At 47.5% G+C, this 15,872-nt stretch overlaps 1 protein-coding gene across 2 annotated transcripts in view; it reads right to left on the bottom strand.

Annotated features, from left to right (window-relative positions):
* Nucleotides 1–4,461: 4,461 nt before the first annotated feature.
* LOC147748782 (peripherin-like) overlaps nucleotides 4,462–15,872 on the bottom strand; it is a 60,050-nt gene continuing 48,639 nt past the window's right edge. For both annotated transcript variants that reach the window (XM_086963812.1, XM_086963814.1), the window contains one exon: nucleotides 4,462–5,987. In XM_086963812.1, coding sequence (XP_086819938.1) covers nucleotides 5,940–5,987 — 48 coding nt within the window. In that variant the 3' untranslated portion in view covers nucleotides 4,462–5,939. The remainder of the gene's footprint in view (nucleotides 5,988–15,872) is intronic.

Below are 15,872 nucleotides of genomic sequence, written 5' to 3'. Positions count from 1 at the left end.
CGGCCGGAAGTCTAGTTTGGTGGTGTGGGAGCGGGGCCCCCGCGTGGTGGCAGCTCCCACACCACCACACTCATAATCAGGCCTTAAGTATACAAACCTTAGTGTCTCCAGGGTCATCTATCTGGTCCATTACAAAGTATTTTCATAATCAACAAGTGATACTCAATCTTATTGATGGTCAGGTATTATTCTTGGCACTCTGTAAGCTTTATTTTCACTCTCTCTCTTCCTTCCTCCTATTATTTCAATGATGCAGCTGTCAGTGTACACTCACCTTTGGCTCCAGATTTACTTGTATTTTAAAGTTAGGTTTCATATTTAATATTTTGATCCAAAACGTTAATGAGTCACATGACATGGTGGTTTGATCTTAGACTCTCAATGTGAAGGATAGGTGTTCGACCCTAGGTGTCTACATGGTCATGTTTTTCGTCCATTACTAAGAGCTACGATTAGTAATTTAAAAGTTGATTTTCATTTTTATTGATGGGTAAATATTTTTCTTGGTACTATGTATCTTTTATTTTCACCTTCTCTCTCTCTCTTCCTCATTATCTGTAAATGAAACAGCTATCAGTGTTACACTCACCTGTGGCTCCACAATGATTTGTAATTTATAGTCAAATGCCATAGTTATGTTTTGAACCAACGTGGCAAAGAACATTTTGAGGACGAGTAGTTAAAGTCTTACACTTGCAATGTGAAGAGTAAGTGTCTGAAACTTGCGGTCTCCACGACTCTGTGTCTGGTCCACTACAATGTGTTAACATAATCGATAAGTGATTTTAATTTTTATTGGTGGTCGAATATTATTCTTTGCACTATGTATGTTTTACTTTCACTATCTTTCTCTTCCTTCCACCCATTCTGTAAATGATAAGCTAGCAATGCATACCCACCTGTAGCTCCACATTTACCTGTGGTTTACAGTTGAACGTCATGGTTATGTTTTGATACAAAATGTTACAAATACACTTGTGGTCTAGTGGTTAAGTTCTCAGTCTCTCAATATGAACGTTAAGAGCCTTCATGTCTCCATTGTTAAGTGTTTGATTTATTACAAAGAGTTCATGTGAGGAAAGTGGTCCATTATATTGTGTGGTTGTGCAACCTCACTGTATAGTGAACTCACAAAATTGTCTTGAGTCCAGTTAGGCTTATTTGCAAAACCTTTGCTCAATCTTAAGTATCTGTGGCTTTGAGAAGCCAGGTTTTGTCAAAGGAGTAAGTACACAATGTTTAGAAGCACCAAAACAGTGGAACAAGAAAGCAAAGCAACACAAAGGAAACCTGACACCAAATTATTAAAATAGTTCTTATTTTTATGAATTTGTAGATATCAAAATTTAAAAAAATCTATTGGAGGGTTCCGGAGATATAAATTATTAAGTAAATAATACATCTTTCCTGTTAATTTAAAACGCAAATAGGTATTGGCAACTACCATGGTCAGTGGTTACTTTGAACATTTTTGAAAACTTTTGTAAAGTTGAGAAGGGCTACTCTGGCCCAGTCTGGTTGACTAACTCCAGCAGGGAGCGAGTCACAGGGGCTAATAAGGCTTGACAGGACAGTTACTTTGCAGTCAAAGCAGTCTCCAGCCCAAATATAGGTTATATGGGCAAAGTAGACTAGATGCAAGGTATACAGAATGTTGAAGATGCTGCAAGATGCTGAGGAGCTGATTCGGTGACTGCCGTCTTCCAAGGGCATCCCTTGGACCATGAATACGGTGGGGTGACTTTGGCCACATGGGTCAATATCCCTCGAAGTCCGATTGGGGTCCAGCCAAAAACCAATTGCCACTGGTCTACTGGTTACAGCGGAACCATTGGTTATGTTTAACAGAGCCTAGCAGCCAATTTGGGTGACAGACATGCATTCCAACAACTATCTTGGGTCCAGAAGACTCAGATGCAACTTTTGAGCTTCAAAACGTGGTCTCCTGTGGCTCTCCCAGAGGCCTCTCCCCTGGAAGATAGAGTGCTAGATGGACACATCCCAGAGAAGATAATTTCCCTCATTTACAGGAAACTAGTCAATAACATGGATGATCCACTGCAAACTCTGAAGGGAAAGTGAAACAGTGACGGCTTAGAGCTGGACGACGAGGATTGGCAAGAAGCGGTCTCTTCCCCAAGGGTAGTAGCGATCCAAGCCAGACTGAGATTAGTGCAGCTTAAAATAATGCACAGGGTCTATGTCATTGGTTCGCATGGGGCCGGCTGAAAGCGGAGAGTGTAGACGGGGGTGCGGGGAAGTCGGGACATTTATGCATGTCCTGTGGAACTGCCGGATTATTGAGGAGTATTGGAAAAACATTCACCACACAATGCGGGCAATACTAGGAGTGGATATGCAGCCAGAGACGCAAAGATGTTTGTTAAACGTTTGGGAGCCTACAGATCTCAACACGTATACTAAGCAGTGGGCGACTTTAGCGTTCATGGTGGCAAAAAGGAACATCGCACAGCTGTGGGGGGCGGGTCAGCCACCCCTACTAGGGAGGTGGAAGGAAGATCTGGACTGATGTATGTACAGGCAAAAATCAGTCTATGTAACTAGAGGTTTGGGGAGCCTGGAACCTTAAACAAAGTGATGTGATAACTGTTATGTATTTTGAAATGTATAAGAAATTGCTGGGAAAGTGCTGAAGTTGCCTGCCTGTAACTAATGATGTGTTTCAGTTGAATTGTTTAATAAAAAGATTTTTTTTTTTAAACGTGGTCTACAAGGCCCCGCAACAGCGTTCAGTGCAGTCAGGCAGTCTTGGCTATCAAGTCGCCAAGGCAGGCTACTTCAGCTTTTGGAGTCATGTAGCTGTAATAGAAAGTCAGCCAACCGACTCTTGGGAGTCACTCTTTCTGTCTGAGGCTAGGGGCTCACCCTTCCTCAAGCAGGACACTATAGGCACAGCTCATTACTAGCCCAGGAGCAGCAGGCAAAGTCCAGTCTTTGATGGAGCCTCTCTTTGCCAGGTTCAGGGAACATCAGGACAGTCCTTCTTCGGTCCTCTATTCAGTAAAGATGTGATCTGAGGTCTAGGTGGCAGGGGTGACACTTTTATGCACACAACTTGCTTTTGGAGGAATTGGTCTCTCCGAGCCAATGGATACCAGGTCTTCTCCCGCCTGATGAGGACTTCCTGCAATGTATTTAATCTAGCTATCTCAGAGTGTATTATTCTTCCCATTTCCAAGATGGCAGACCTCTTTTCCTGCTATATGGAGCTTGGTAGCCCACCCTAGAGTTGTGGCTACCTAAGGGCTACATGCCCATGGGCAAACTGATTTGGCAACTGTTTCCCCTTCTCCGTCCCGGATGCCAATCTGTCTACCGGAACAATAGAGCACCCCCTCTTACATTTGTGTCCACCTTTTGCCCTTCAGAGGCGGCTTCCCATTTGAAGGTCGCCTTTTGGACTCACACCCTGTGTGGCTGCCTGCCATGGAGAGGAAACACCTCTTTGTAGTACAGACCACTATTGGTTCCTCTCCTGAGAGTCGCTCCCACCCCTTCCCAGGAGGGCAGAAGGCAGTCTTGTGGTCAGCATATGCAAATGGCCACTGGAAAACTCTGGCAACAGAGTTGCAACTTTCTAAAATTGCCTTTTACTCACAAGTTAAATTAAATTAGACTTGGGCATCAAGTCTGGTTTAATGTAATGTTTATTTTGATACCTTGAAGTACCAACTTTAGAAGTCCCATTCAGAGGTTAGCACAGCCGAGTGGTTAGTGTGTAACTCTGTACTTGCCAGTGGGGCTACTAGCCTTTCCACAGTCAAAACAACAGTTTGAGGTTTTTACTGTTACGGTATATAAAAACACAAGTCCTACTTTGTAATATGCAGCACACTACCTTAAGGCTCAACAGGCCTAACTTAGGGATGACTTATAAATACTAAAAGGGGAGGTCTGGACTTAGTCATTAATTTAAATGGCAAAGTCTAGTTGCCAGTTACGATGGTTCACATAGTGTATGTGTCAGTTGTACTTTGTATGCCAAAAGTTAATAACATTTTGCTTCAAAAAGAAATCCGCTAATTTACATATGCATGTTTACTCAATACTGCTACACATAATAAAAACCCAAGAACATAACCCTATTTTGACCTGCCCTGGTGTTGGTCATGAATTGCTTACTTTTCTTTTATTGTCAGAACATGCATATGTCTATAAAATTAAGTTTTTGTCCTGAACATCTGTTTTGCATTTTGAACCTTTGTCCTGCAATTTAACAGTCACTGTCCAGAATTTGCCTCCATACCAGGTGGTCACACTACATTTTGTATATACACAGTCACTGTGGTGCGCATGCACAAATACAGACTGTGTCCATGTTGTGCACCATGCCTTAGACACATAAATACACTGCCAAGCTGATGCACAACTACACATATCTGCCAAAACACAGGCACTGCTTCAACACACTCACATATTTGCCCACATACAAGTCAGGTCTCAGGTTAGTCAGTATGAACTTTATTTGCTGGTTAAGCAGACACATGGCACAATAACATTGCAGCGGGGTATACAGGAGCACCAGAATCCTCCTTTGCTCCAGGCATTCAGAAGCAACATAGTAACCCTAGTGGCATTTATAATGCCCAGAGCACAGAACTCTGCCTACTCATGGAGGGAAGGACACTTGGCTAGGAGAGAATGAGAGATGCCGGAGGGCTACAAAGAAAATCCTACAAGAAGAAAGTGGAACTGGGTACGAGGCTCAGACACCACTGGAGGTGTTGGAGTAGTTTCCAGGGTGATACCCATTTGGGTGAGTGAGAGCAGGTTTCCTAGCCTGAGGCTCAATTTGGTGATTGGCAGTAGGAGCTTCGGGGGGATCTTTCATTGGGTGAATGGGATAAGGGGTGATGTTCTGCACTTTCATTGGATCAGCTAGAGAAGGGTTCCCCAGCTAATATTTATATGGATCAAGGGGACTAGAGGTGCCTGGCTTGGTTCAAGAGCAGTAGTGTGGCAGAGTGAAGAGCACTGCTTAATTTGAGCTGCTGGTTTCCAGTCCATAGCACCGGCACTGAATTGTCAACACCATCCCTTGTGACTGTCTCCCACAAGGTAGCGCTGTCTGAGATGACCACAACAACAGTCAATTATTACTTCAATATACATAAAAAAATTATTATTACCTGCCACCTAAGCCATTCTTATAGTTTTGGGGGCATGAAATAGTCTGCATGGTCACATTGTAGCAGTTGTTGTTGTTACTATCACTGGCAGCATGGCAGGGGTAATGTGTAGCACAAGCTACAGTGGTCTCCTGATGAGAGCCCTGGCAATTATTTATTTCCAAATTAAGCACTGGCCAAGAGAGCTTCTCATTAGATGGGAAGATATTAAAGAACGAGAGGTGTTCTCAGACTATGTTTCCACCAAGTGAGCCAGAGTTTGGGGTCCTAAGATGAGCATCATTTATGGTGAATGGGAATGTGGGACATGAATGTTTCAAGCTGAACATCTACTGGATTGCGGATACATAGTTTTCTAGGCTTAGACACTAGGGGGTGACTGAAATAAGGGGGGTGATGATACAAACACCATAGGATGAGACACAGTAGAGCGTTCCAGCTCGGGCTCTCACTGAGTGAGAGTGTGGCCATCCTTTATGTTCTAGTTCTATGTTGAGCATTCAGCTAGAGTCCCTCACATTTTAAATGCATGGAGGAATGCAGGCAATTATCTCACTGCAAAGAATCCCTTTACTGCTTCACACTCCCCCAATGCAGGCCAATCAGGCCTTTTAAGAAGTGTTCTTTGAGGGCCAGGGGAGGTCCATGATGGGAGTAGGGGTGAGTTTCTCAGTGTGATCAATGAGTTCCCTGCAGTGAATATGCCCTGGGCTGTTGTTGGCTTAATTTAGTTGTTCTCTTTGGGATTTCCAGCTGCCGTGATTCAAATTCCTGTCCTTTGGATGAAGGTTACTTATCCGCCTCTGTTGTCTTCTCCTTCCTGGACTCAGTTACCACCTAAAAAAACAAAGAGAGAAGTTTGGAGGTTTGGCATGAGTGCAATATCAGAAAGGGAAAGCTGCATTCCTGAAACACTAGCCTAGCAGCATGATGTATTTTGTAGGTACATAAACTTTACATAATTCCACCTTCTAGAGTCTGAATCCAAAATATATTCTAAATATTTGAAAAGCACCCATATGGGAGTTAATTTAGGGCATTTTTGCAATGGTACATGCATCTTATGGAGTCTGTCAGAACCATCATGTGAGATCATCACAAACTTTACTGTCCTTGTGAGGAGGCTGGGTGTGCTGCATATAATTCTTTACCTTATGTCAAACTGCAAGACTGGTGCTACAACTATGAAACTTTGTAGAGTTGAGCCCTAGGTTTTGAGACAACTCTCTGGGATAGAACAGCATCTTGCCTGCCCTGCTTTTGTCTTGTGCATGTCTCTCTTTCTTTTTTTTATAAATCTTTTTATTGAAACATACATCAGCAATGCAGTACAGTGCAGGAGGGTTATGCAGGTTACACATTACAGGACGCTTGGGTGGATGGATACATTGATTACATCATAGAGAGCAACATCATGGGGTCATAGGGTCATCTTGTTCAACACTTCGAGGCGGTACACAGATCTCCCCTCTATATACATTCCACGGAGTCTAGATACGGTTTCCTAGGCCCCCCCTTGCCAAATATACAGTTTTTTTCTCTGAACATACACCAATCAAGGCTCTGCTCCCAGGCCTCCAGAGGGGGCGGTTGTGCTGCCCCCCCCTACAATTGAGCGATGTTTCGTTTGGCCAACATGAACCCCAGTGTGACTCATTGTGTCTGAGGAGTGTTTAAATCTGTGGGCTACCAAATGTTTAAAAGACATCGTCTCGCCTCTGGGCGAAAAGAGACGCGCAGCACCTCATTGATTGTATCATGGATCTGGCGCCAATAAGGGCTAATATGTGTGCATTCCCAGATGGTGTCATAAATGTTCCAGTGAGGCCGCAACCCCTCCTGCATACGCCTGTGTCGGACCATTCCATGTGTACTAGCCGGGGCCCAGTTATGTAGATCCTGTGGAGGATTTTAGGCTGAACCAGTCTCAGATGTGCCGGAATAGCCACCTCTTTAGGGAGGATACTGCAGTTTGCCAATCCTCATCATCTAGTTCTATCTCATCCTGTGTCCGCTTATCCCGCAGTATCTGTAGAGGGTCTGCCATGTGGTTGATTAATTTCTTGCATATCAATGGGATTGTTTAGTCGGGGAGGTGACCGTCTAGAATTCTATCTTCCAGGGGAGAGGCTTCCGGGGGATCGGAACCCCTAGGTAGCAGTGATTGGAGTGAGTGTGAGACCTGGGCAAATTTAAATTACTCTGTACCTGCGAGCTCATATTCGCACTGAAGCGTACTGAAGGACTTGACTCCCTTTCCTCCCCAGATATCCTTGATAGCCGAGATACTGATTAGGTCCCACCTATCGAAGCCCTTCATTTTCCACAGATCACCCAATTGTTCCGAGTCCCAAAGAGGAGTGGCCAAAGTCAACGTATGTCTCCAACCCAGTGAGTTGGTGGCATTGTGCCAAATTTGAACGGAATGTTTCGTGGGGCCAGTTAACAAAAATCTTTTAGGTCGGGAGTACAAAGCTCTGCCGTATATACCTCCCGGGAGGAGCCACCTATCCATAGCATAGCCCGGGTCGTCCACACGACCATATTTACAGTGATGAATGGCCACCAGTTGTCCATCATACCAGTTTAGCGTTAGTTTGTTGAGGGCAATTCGGGGTCTACCATCCCACAATAAGTCCCTCTGTAGGCCTTCAATTTTCCTAAAATAGTGGGCCAGAACTAGATCTAAGGTGTTTTGAAGGGCATAGAGGAATTGTGGTAAGGCCATCATTTTGAATAGGGCGGCCCTGCCCAGGAGCGTAATAGGGAGCGTCTTCCAGTTAGCAATGTCACTTTTGAGTCTCCGAAGAGGGGGAAGAAGATTCTGGGCAAAACGGACCGAGGGATCAAGTGAGATAAAAATTCCCAGATATTTAAATCCGGCCATGTTGATTTGTATTGGACAGTCCCGGGGTGGAACAGGGGGTTCCCCGCTCAGTACAAATAGCAGGGACTTTCCCCAATTGATGGAGAGGCCAGAGAATCTGCAGAAGATTGCGAGGATGTCTAGTACTACCGTCAGCAATTTCTTAGGAGAGGCCAAATAAAGTAGTATGTCGTCTGTGTACAAAGATATGAGGTCCTCCCATCCGGGGGACCATCGAAACCCCCTGATCATCGGATCCTAATGGATCCAAGCAGCAAAGGGTTCTAAGGCCAAGTAGAAAAGGAGGGTGGATAATGGGCGACCCTGACGAGTTCCCCGACTAAGCGAAAAAGTGGCAGAAACTTTGTGGTTTACCACCACTTGAGCTAGTGGATCGGAGTACAAAAGACACACCCAGTGAATATAGTTCGGGCCAAACCCTAACTTAGCCAATACTGCCCATAAATAGGGCCACTCAATTGTATCGAAAGCCATGGTCGCGTCTAGTGACATGACCACTGCTAGTTCTCGAAGGATGTGGGCTATAGCCACCACCCCATGAACTCTGCGCAAGTTGAGGGCAGTATTACTATGGGGCATAAAACCAGACTGATCCATGCACTAGGCCACTGATCACCTTCACCAGGCAGTTAGCTACTAGTTTGGCTAATATCTTAGGTTCTGCATTTAGGAGAGAGATAGGCCTATACGAGGCACAGTCTGTTTTAGCCTTCCCTTCCTTATGGATTGCGACAAAGGTAGCTATTCTCTGCTCCCGGGGGAGCATTCCAGCTTCCCTAGCCTCTTCAAACATGGCTTTCAGATAGGGCGAAAGTTTATCCGGCTTAAGTTTGTAAAGTTCAATAGGAAGTCCATTTGGGCCCAGAGCCTTCCCCGAATTGAAAGAGCGGATCGCTTGTGCAATCTCGTCAGCCGTGCGAGGGCTGTCCATGATGTCCCGATCATCCGGGAAGAGACCGGGGAGCTTAATATCCCGTAACAAGTCCTGAGAGTCTGCTTCTGTTTGGGAGTTCACTGACGTGTAGACCGTTTGAAAATGGTCAGCAAACTTATCAACTATTTCCTGGGGCTCAGTGATCGAGATGCCACCCTCTACTACAAGCTCCAGGACCAGCGGGCTTGCCCATTCCCTTTTGTCTAGCCATGCTAGAAGCTTTCCGGCCTTATCTCCGAAATCATTTAGTCTACCCTGCTGTTCCCTGCTGAGGGCCTTGGCCCAATCAGAGACTAAACATCTGTAATCATGCTGCTTCAGGTTCAGCAGGTGGAGCTTCTTCGGTGTTGCCCCAGATTCCAAATCGTCCTCTAGTCTGTAAATATCGTCCTTGAGCTTGAGCACTTCCTTCTGCTTGTCTTTTTTGGAGCCAGATATCAGCGACAGAGCCTGTCCTTGAATCACTGTCTTAAATGCTTCCCATAAGGTCTGAGAAGAAGACACCGACCCCACATTGTCAGTAAAGTATTTGTCAATGGTCTTGATAAGGTCTTTACGAATCTTTGGGTTATGCAGGTACCAAGGGTTAATTGGAGCCAGCCTTCACGTCCTGCCCGGGCTTATATGTAGATGGACCCAGACGGGCAAGTGATCGGAAATACCCCTAGCTAAGTGTTTGATTTCGTTTATGTAGGGGACTTGTGCAGCGGGAACAAGACAATAGTCCAAACGGGAGAGACTGTGGTGTGTCCCAGAGTGAAAGGTGTGCTGTATCTGGTCCGAATGGTATACTCTCCATCCATCAACCAGCCCCATTGCCTCAAGAAACTCAGGCAGCCACCAAGCCGATGGCCTCACCTCCCGGGGGGGGGGATACCTATCCAATATACCTGAGACCACTACATTAAAGTCACCCCCATCACTAAGAGTCCCTCTGGAATGGTGAGTAGGACTGCACCCAAGTTAGCGAACGTTGAGTCTTGTAGGCCCAGAGGGACAGAGACGGACATGAGGGTAAGAATCGGGCCCTCCCACATCCCAGAGACAACGACGTATCTGCCTCGATCATCTGCCCACGTGGAATTCACCGCTAGAGGAAATGCATTTCTTGTCATAATACCTACCCCCCTGGAACCCGAGGTGAACCCGGAATGTGCAACCATTTTGTATCCCCCCCCCTGTGCATCGCCTTACATAGGTTCCCAACCAGGTGCGTTTCCTGGAGCATAACCACATCTGGAGCATGCCTCTTAATGTACTGGAGTACAATACTCCTTTTGATTTTGTCCCCCAACCCATTTACATTCCAGCTCAAGATTTTAACGTTTTTATCCCCAATAACGTCTCTGATGCAGGTCACAAAGCCAAATATCCTCCGCATTTGCCCCAATCTGTTAGTTTCCCAAGGTTGCAATCATATACTGTGCCGATGTAGCCAAAGTAGCACCAAACCATCAAACAAAACACCCCAACCCAACAACCACCCACCCTGCTGCCCTACACTCTGGGCTTAGAACTTCCCATAGAAAACTTGCAGAGTGCCTGTCGCCCCAAAGAAGAATTCAAAGAAAGAGGGGGAAAAAAAGTGCGCTCCGCGTCCCTGCCCCTAATCATGGTGCTTGTAACGCCCCAAATAGATGGATAGCTTAAAATCACGTGCAATCCTCAACCCCTATATTCAAACACTCGTGCCCTCCCCCGACCTACCTCACCCCCAATTACTCAGGGTCAAGCTGCCATGTTCTGAGTCCTTATCTCAGGGAGGTCGAGTGCCGGCATGTTCACCAGCATTGCGATCTGTAGGACCCTTGGCACCACTATACTCAATCCACTCTGCCACAGCCTCCGGTTGATCGAAGACCATGCTCTCTCCTCCGCCTCAACCCGTAGGCGCGCCGGAAACAACATTGAGTACTTCAGGCCCCGTTCCCTCAGGTCGCATTTCACAGCGAGGAATGACCGCCTCCGTTTCTGTACTCTTTGCGTGAAGTCCGAAAAGAAGGAAATGTCAGCGTTTTGATAGCGAAGTTGGGCCCCTCCTCTGGAGTGCAGGAAAATCCCATCTCTGTCCCGAAAGTTTAGGACCCGAGCCAGCATGGGCCGCGGGAGTGCGCCCGGTTTGGGATGGCCACCCAGGAACCTGTGAGCGCGCTCAATAACGAAGAACTTACTAAGGCCTTTGGGCTGGAGGTGTTGGAGGATATGGTCCTCAATTAACAGGTCTGGGGATTGCCCCTCTGCCCTCTCCGGAACTCCCAAGACACGGAGGTTATTGCGCCAAAGTCGACCTTCATAGTTGTCTAACTTAAGATCCGCGAGGGTGCGAGAGTCCTGAAGCTCACAGACCTCCTTTGTAGCTGTGAGACGTCGTTGACGAGACTAGAGGTCGTGATTTCAACCTGCCTGACTTTCTCGTTCCATGTTCCAAGATCCGCCCTAATAAGGTTGCCATCGATCGCTACGGTATCCAGGAAAGTCTTGACTCCAGTAATGGCCTCCATGACATCCCTGAGTGACCGCACTGGTTCATCTTCCCCGGGGCTCCCCCTGACGGCATCTTTGGACAGTCAGACCCTCTGAGCGTCTTTGATGACCGTGTAACAGTCCAGTTTGTTAGTTTGGACTGGCTTCGTCCCACGGGATCCAGCTCCCTGTACTCTCTCCATATTGATGCCCAAGGTAAGCTGCCAGTCAGAGTAGGGCACCTAGTGTGGGCCGGAGTGCCACCTTCCACAGTGCGTAACAGTGACACCAGCTGGGTAGTACCTCAAAAGCGATGTGCAGGCCCTAGAGTTTCTCTCACTGTCTGTTTTCCCCTGGGGTAAATGGGTCCCCAGAATTCAATGCCTGGCAGCTGCAATCGCCCAGGGGGGCAAGACCGCCAATGGAATCACAGGCTCCAGGGACAGTAGTCGCTGCACACCCAGTAGTCGTCTTGCGCTGACCCCCGGGGCACCCATCTCGGCTCCGCTCGCCTGGGGTGGGCTGAATGTCAGTGAAAGCACAGGGGGAGCACTATGATAAAAGGACGCAAGGCCAAGTCCAAGACAGCCAACTGCTTTCCCAAAGCACCCCCGAGCCCTCGGGGGGGGGGGCTTTCCAGTACCTCAATGGAACAGTAATGTCCACGCAGGGTCACTGAGAAGGCTGATGGTGCGGGGCACGTGACTCAGATGGTGCAATCAGGGGGGGGCACAATAGTTAAATGCGCATCACCGCCATTAGCCAGCTGGCGGCAAATGCACGCTGTGTTGGCCACCAGAGCTGCCCCCACCGCCTCGCCGGGAGTGTCACGCAGTCCATAACTCACCGCTGCGGCCGCCGCAGGTATCGGGCATCCAGCTGCTGAATGTTGAGGAGAGTCGAGGCGGCACCTTTGGGCTCGCGGTGCCGCCAAACGTTGCGGCCAGACCGGCCGGGTCTCCTCGCCGGCGCTCTCCTGCGGTGCTATGTGTGGGAGCTTGCAGCCAGGCGTCCAGTCACTGCCGCCGCCACGGGCGAACAACACCTTCGCATGGCTCTGGTACTGGGCCGCGGCGTCCCTGATTGATCGCGGTGCCACTGCAGAGAGGGGCCGGATCAGCCAGGCCACACCGCCGGCGTCTGGGGTACTGTGGGCCCCGGCTTCCGTGATCTCTGTAGGCCTCAGTGCGTAGGGGAAGATATCTCCCTCATCAGATCTGTGCGGCGGTTCCGGGATGGCAGGCTGGGAACCGCTACTAGTCCGACCCCTGAAGCAGTCGTCGGGTGATCCGGATATCAATGCAAGATAGTCGCGGGGCAGGGACGGCCTCTGAAGCTAGTGCACTACGCGGCCATCTTCGACCCGCGCTTGGCCACGCCCCCCCATGTCCTTCTTTCTTAAGGGATTTTCTAATTAGCTTTCCATCCAGACTAAAAGGAGTCTCCATTTTGGGGAAAAAGGTGACATAGTTTGGGACATAACATTAAGGTTATTCAGCAAACAATGGGATGATCTACTGCGCGTGGGTCTGAATGTTTCAGAACAATTATTGTCCTAGATCACTACTCTATGTTCTGTGTATAAGCGGTCATTCGCAAGGGTGGGCTGTTGTCACTATGGAGTCTCTCTCATAAACAAGTGCTCCATCTCTCCACAAATCCCCTCCTTGTCCCCTTTGTGTGCAATGCAAGGCAGTGACAGAGAACTACTTGTCAGGAAGGCCCATCTGTGGTTACATGCGTTCTTAGAGCGGCATATCATGCCCTCAAGCTCTTGGCGAGAGATTGAAATGGGGGGAAGGTTGGGAGGTGGATGGTTGTACTTAATGTTTTTTTTCTGTAAATACAAACCCGTCTAGCACAGGGCCTTGTTCGCTTTTGGTGTTTGTGTTGGTTTTGCTATGCAACATTAGAAAAGGTAACATTACTGTTTTGTGTATGTGATGTTTATTTTCTGTTCTACCACCAGACACAGCTACTTATAGTGTAGATAGATATTTAGGTTATCCAGTTTTAGGTTTAAACCAATAATAATGGATAAAACCCACCAAAAGGAAAATAGTCCTCACTAGTGTAAACATATAAACACTGAAAAACACATTCACAACCATAAACTAAATGCCATTCAAAGAAAAGAAAAGGTGAGTGAAAGAGTAATTTTTATTTCTTCCATAAAGGGCTAATACAATGTAACTTATACAAGGCAGCAGTAAGAAAGATTGGGCTAACATTATTCTGCTTGAGGTTTGTTGTTTAGGGATGTCACTAAAATTGTTTCTTCTTCCTTTTGCTTTTTATTTTAAGGTTTGTGGTCTTTAGTTTAAAGATGCAGGGTTTAGAAGCATGTTTTAGGTCGTATTTAAGTATTTTTGGCCTAGGGTATAATTGTTAGAAAAAGTTGCTAAGGGAAGCCTCTGGTACCTTTTCATTATCTCAGATCCTGATGGCAGGAGGGAGGGGAGAGAATGATGTCACCTTCCTTGTCAGATACATCGCTCTGCTGTGGGAATGCAATGGCAAGCTGATCTTAAAGAAGGCTCACTTTGCCAGGAAGTTTGTACTCTGGGACCTACCGACATTCAGAGCACTCACAAACTCGGTGGTTATACCCCCTTGACGGGGAGGTGGGTGTGAAATCTTAGGAGACCTATTCCCCAAGGAAGAATTCCTATCCTTTGAAGCTGCCCAGGATAGTTTTAATTTGGGAATGGGACACTTCCTCCAACATGCCAGCCTCATGGCGTTCACTAGGGATATATGGACCTCCTTCCCAGTGGCCCGAACTCTTCACACACCTTTCAAGCTCTGCTGGAACTGAGGGAGGGTGACACCTGGTCAAGCAATTGTACAAGGCCATGTCCGTGGGCAGACCACCTGCATTGCCCACCTCTAGAGCGGCTTTGGATGGAGAGCTTGGGTTACAAATTGAGGATGCATAGTGGGCAAGAATGTGTCGCCTGGTGCAGTCTGTCTCCAGCAATGCTAGATTTAAGCCCACACACACTTTCAATTTCTGCGTGGTACCTACATAACACCTGTCATTCTACACAGAATAGACCTTTCAAAATCCTAGCACTGTCCCCCTTGTCACCATCTGGATGCCTTTTTCTTACATCTTGCTTGGCACTGCCTGACGGTCTACGTCTTCTGGATGAAGGTGGTCAAGAGGGTGACGGTGGAGGTGACAAGTCTCAGTCCGGCGGACCAGTCACGTGTCTTTTGGGGGACATTCGTCGTTAGTTAAAAATATGTTTTTTAAATTCCTACATTTACTCCCTGTTCTTGCCAAATGGCTTATTACGAATACCTAGTTGGGTACAACAGGCCTCAACTTGGGGCGCTGGGAGGGCAAAGTGAGCAGTAGCTGATATTTGAGATTGAAAAAGTGCAGACGAGGTGAAAAACTGAGTGTGGATCTGAAAGTTTGGGATGGACTGCTGGCTACTTTCCTGGACCCCTCAGGTTCCCATAAGGCAGCGGTCTTCAATCTGTGGGGCGCGACCCCCAGGGGGGTCGTGGAGTCCTGGGAAGGGGGTCGCAGATTCTGCAGAGTGCAGTTCCTGGCATTGGGCTGATCAAGGATGCTCACGGCGGAGGCCTAATTCACACCGAGGTGTGAAAAACATCAACGCCTCATTAACAAGTAAAAGGTCTTTTAAAGACCTGTCAAGTACTTGGGTGTGACTGTATGTGTGTCCCTGAAGCTGTTTCAGCCGGGCTCACATACACGAGCTGGGGGGAGCTGGGGGGGGGGGGGGCAGGGGGAGTGGCTGTAGTTTAGCCCTTTGAGTTCAATGGATGTTGTGCACCTGGAGCTGTGGGTCCAGTGACACGTCCCCCGCCCCCAGCAGGGAGGCACAGAGATGCCCTCCCATGAGCGGGAAAGAAGAAGGACGACGACGCAGAGAGATACTGATCCCCCCGCCCCCATGAGAGAGGCACAGAAAAGGTGGGTGGATGGATGATGGGTGGATGGATGGATGCAAGGCTGAAGGATGGATGGATGTGGATGGATGAAAGGCTGAAGGATGGATGAATGTGTGAAAAGGTGGGTGGATGAATGATGAGTGGATGGATGAATGAAAAGGTGGATGGATGAATGATGGATGTATGGATGGAAAGAAGGATGAAAGGGTGGATGGATGGATGTGTGAAAGTGTGGGTGGATGAATGATGGAGGGATGTGATGAGGTTTAACAGGCGCATTTATGATTGTCAAAAGTTGATGATGAGGAGTACCAGTTTCTAGAAACTTTTGTCGGAAGGGGGTCCTTACGCCTAAAAATGTTTTACAAGGGGGTCTCGGCATCAAAAAGTTTGAAGACCTCTGCCATAAGGCCTCCGTGGATGAGGGAGATGTTCTTCATTGTCGACGGATGATTAGACTAGATTGGATTTTTTCCCCTGCTTCCTGTGAACCCATGATACCCCCTCACCA

The sequence above is a fragment of the Lissotriton vulgaris genome, chromosome 1_1, assembly GCF_964263255.1.
Source record: "Lissotriton vulgaris chromosome 1_1, aLisVul1.2, whole genome shotgun sequence".
Taxonomy (NCBI): domain Eukaryota; kingdom Metazoa; phylum Chordata; class Amphibia; order Caudata; family Salamandridae; genus Lissotriton; species Lissotriton vulgaris.
This window is presented reverse-complemented; position numbering and strand designations above follow the sequence as displayed.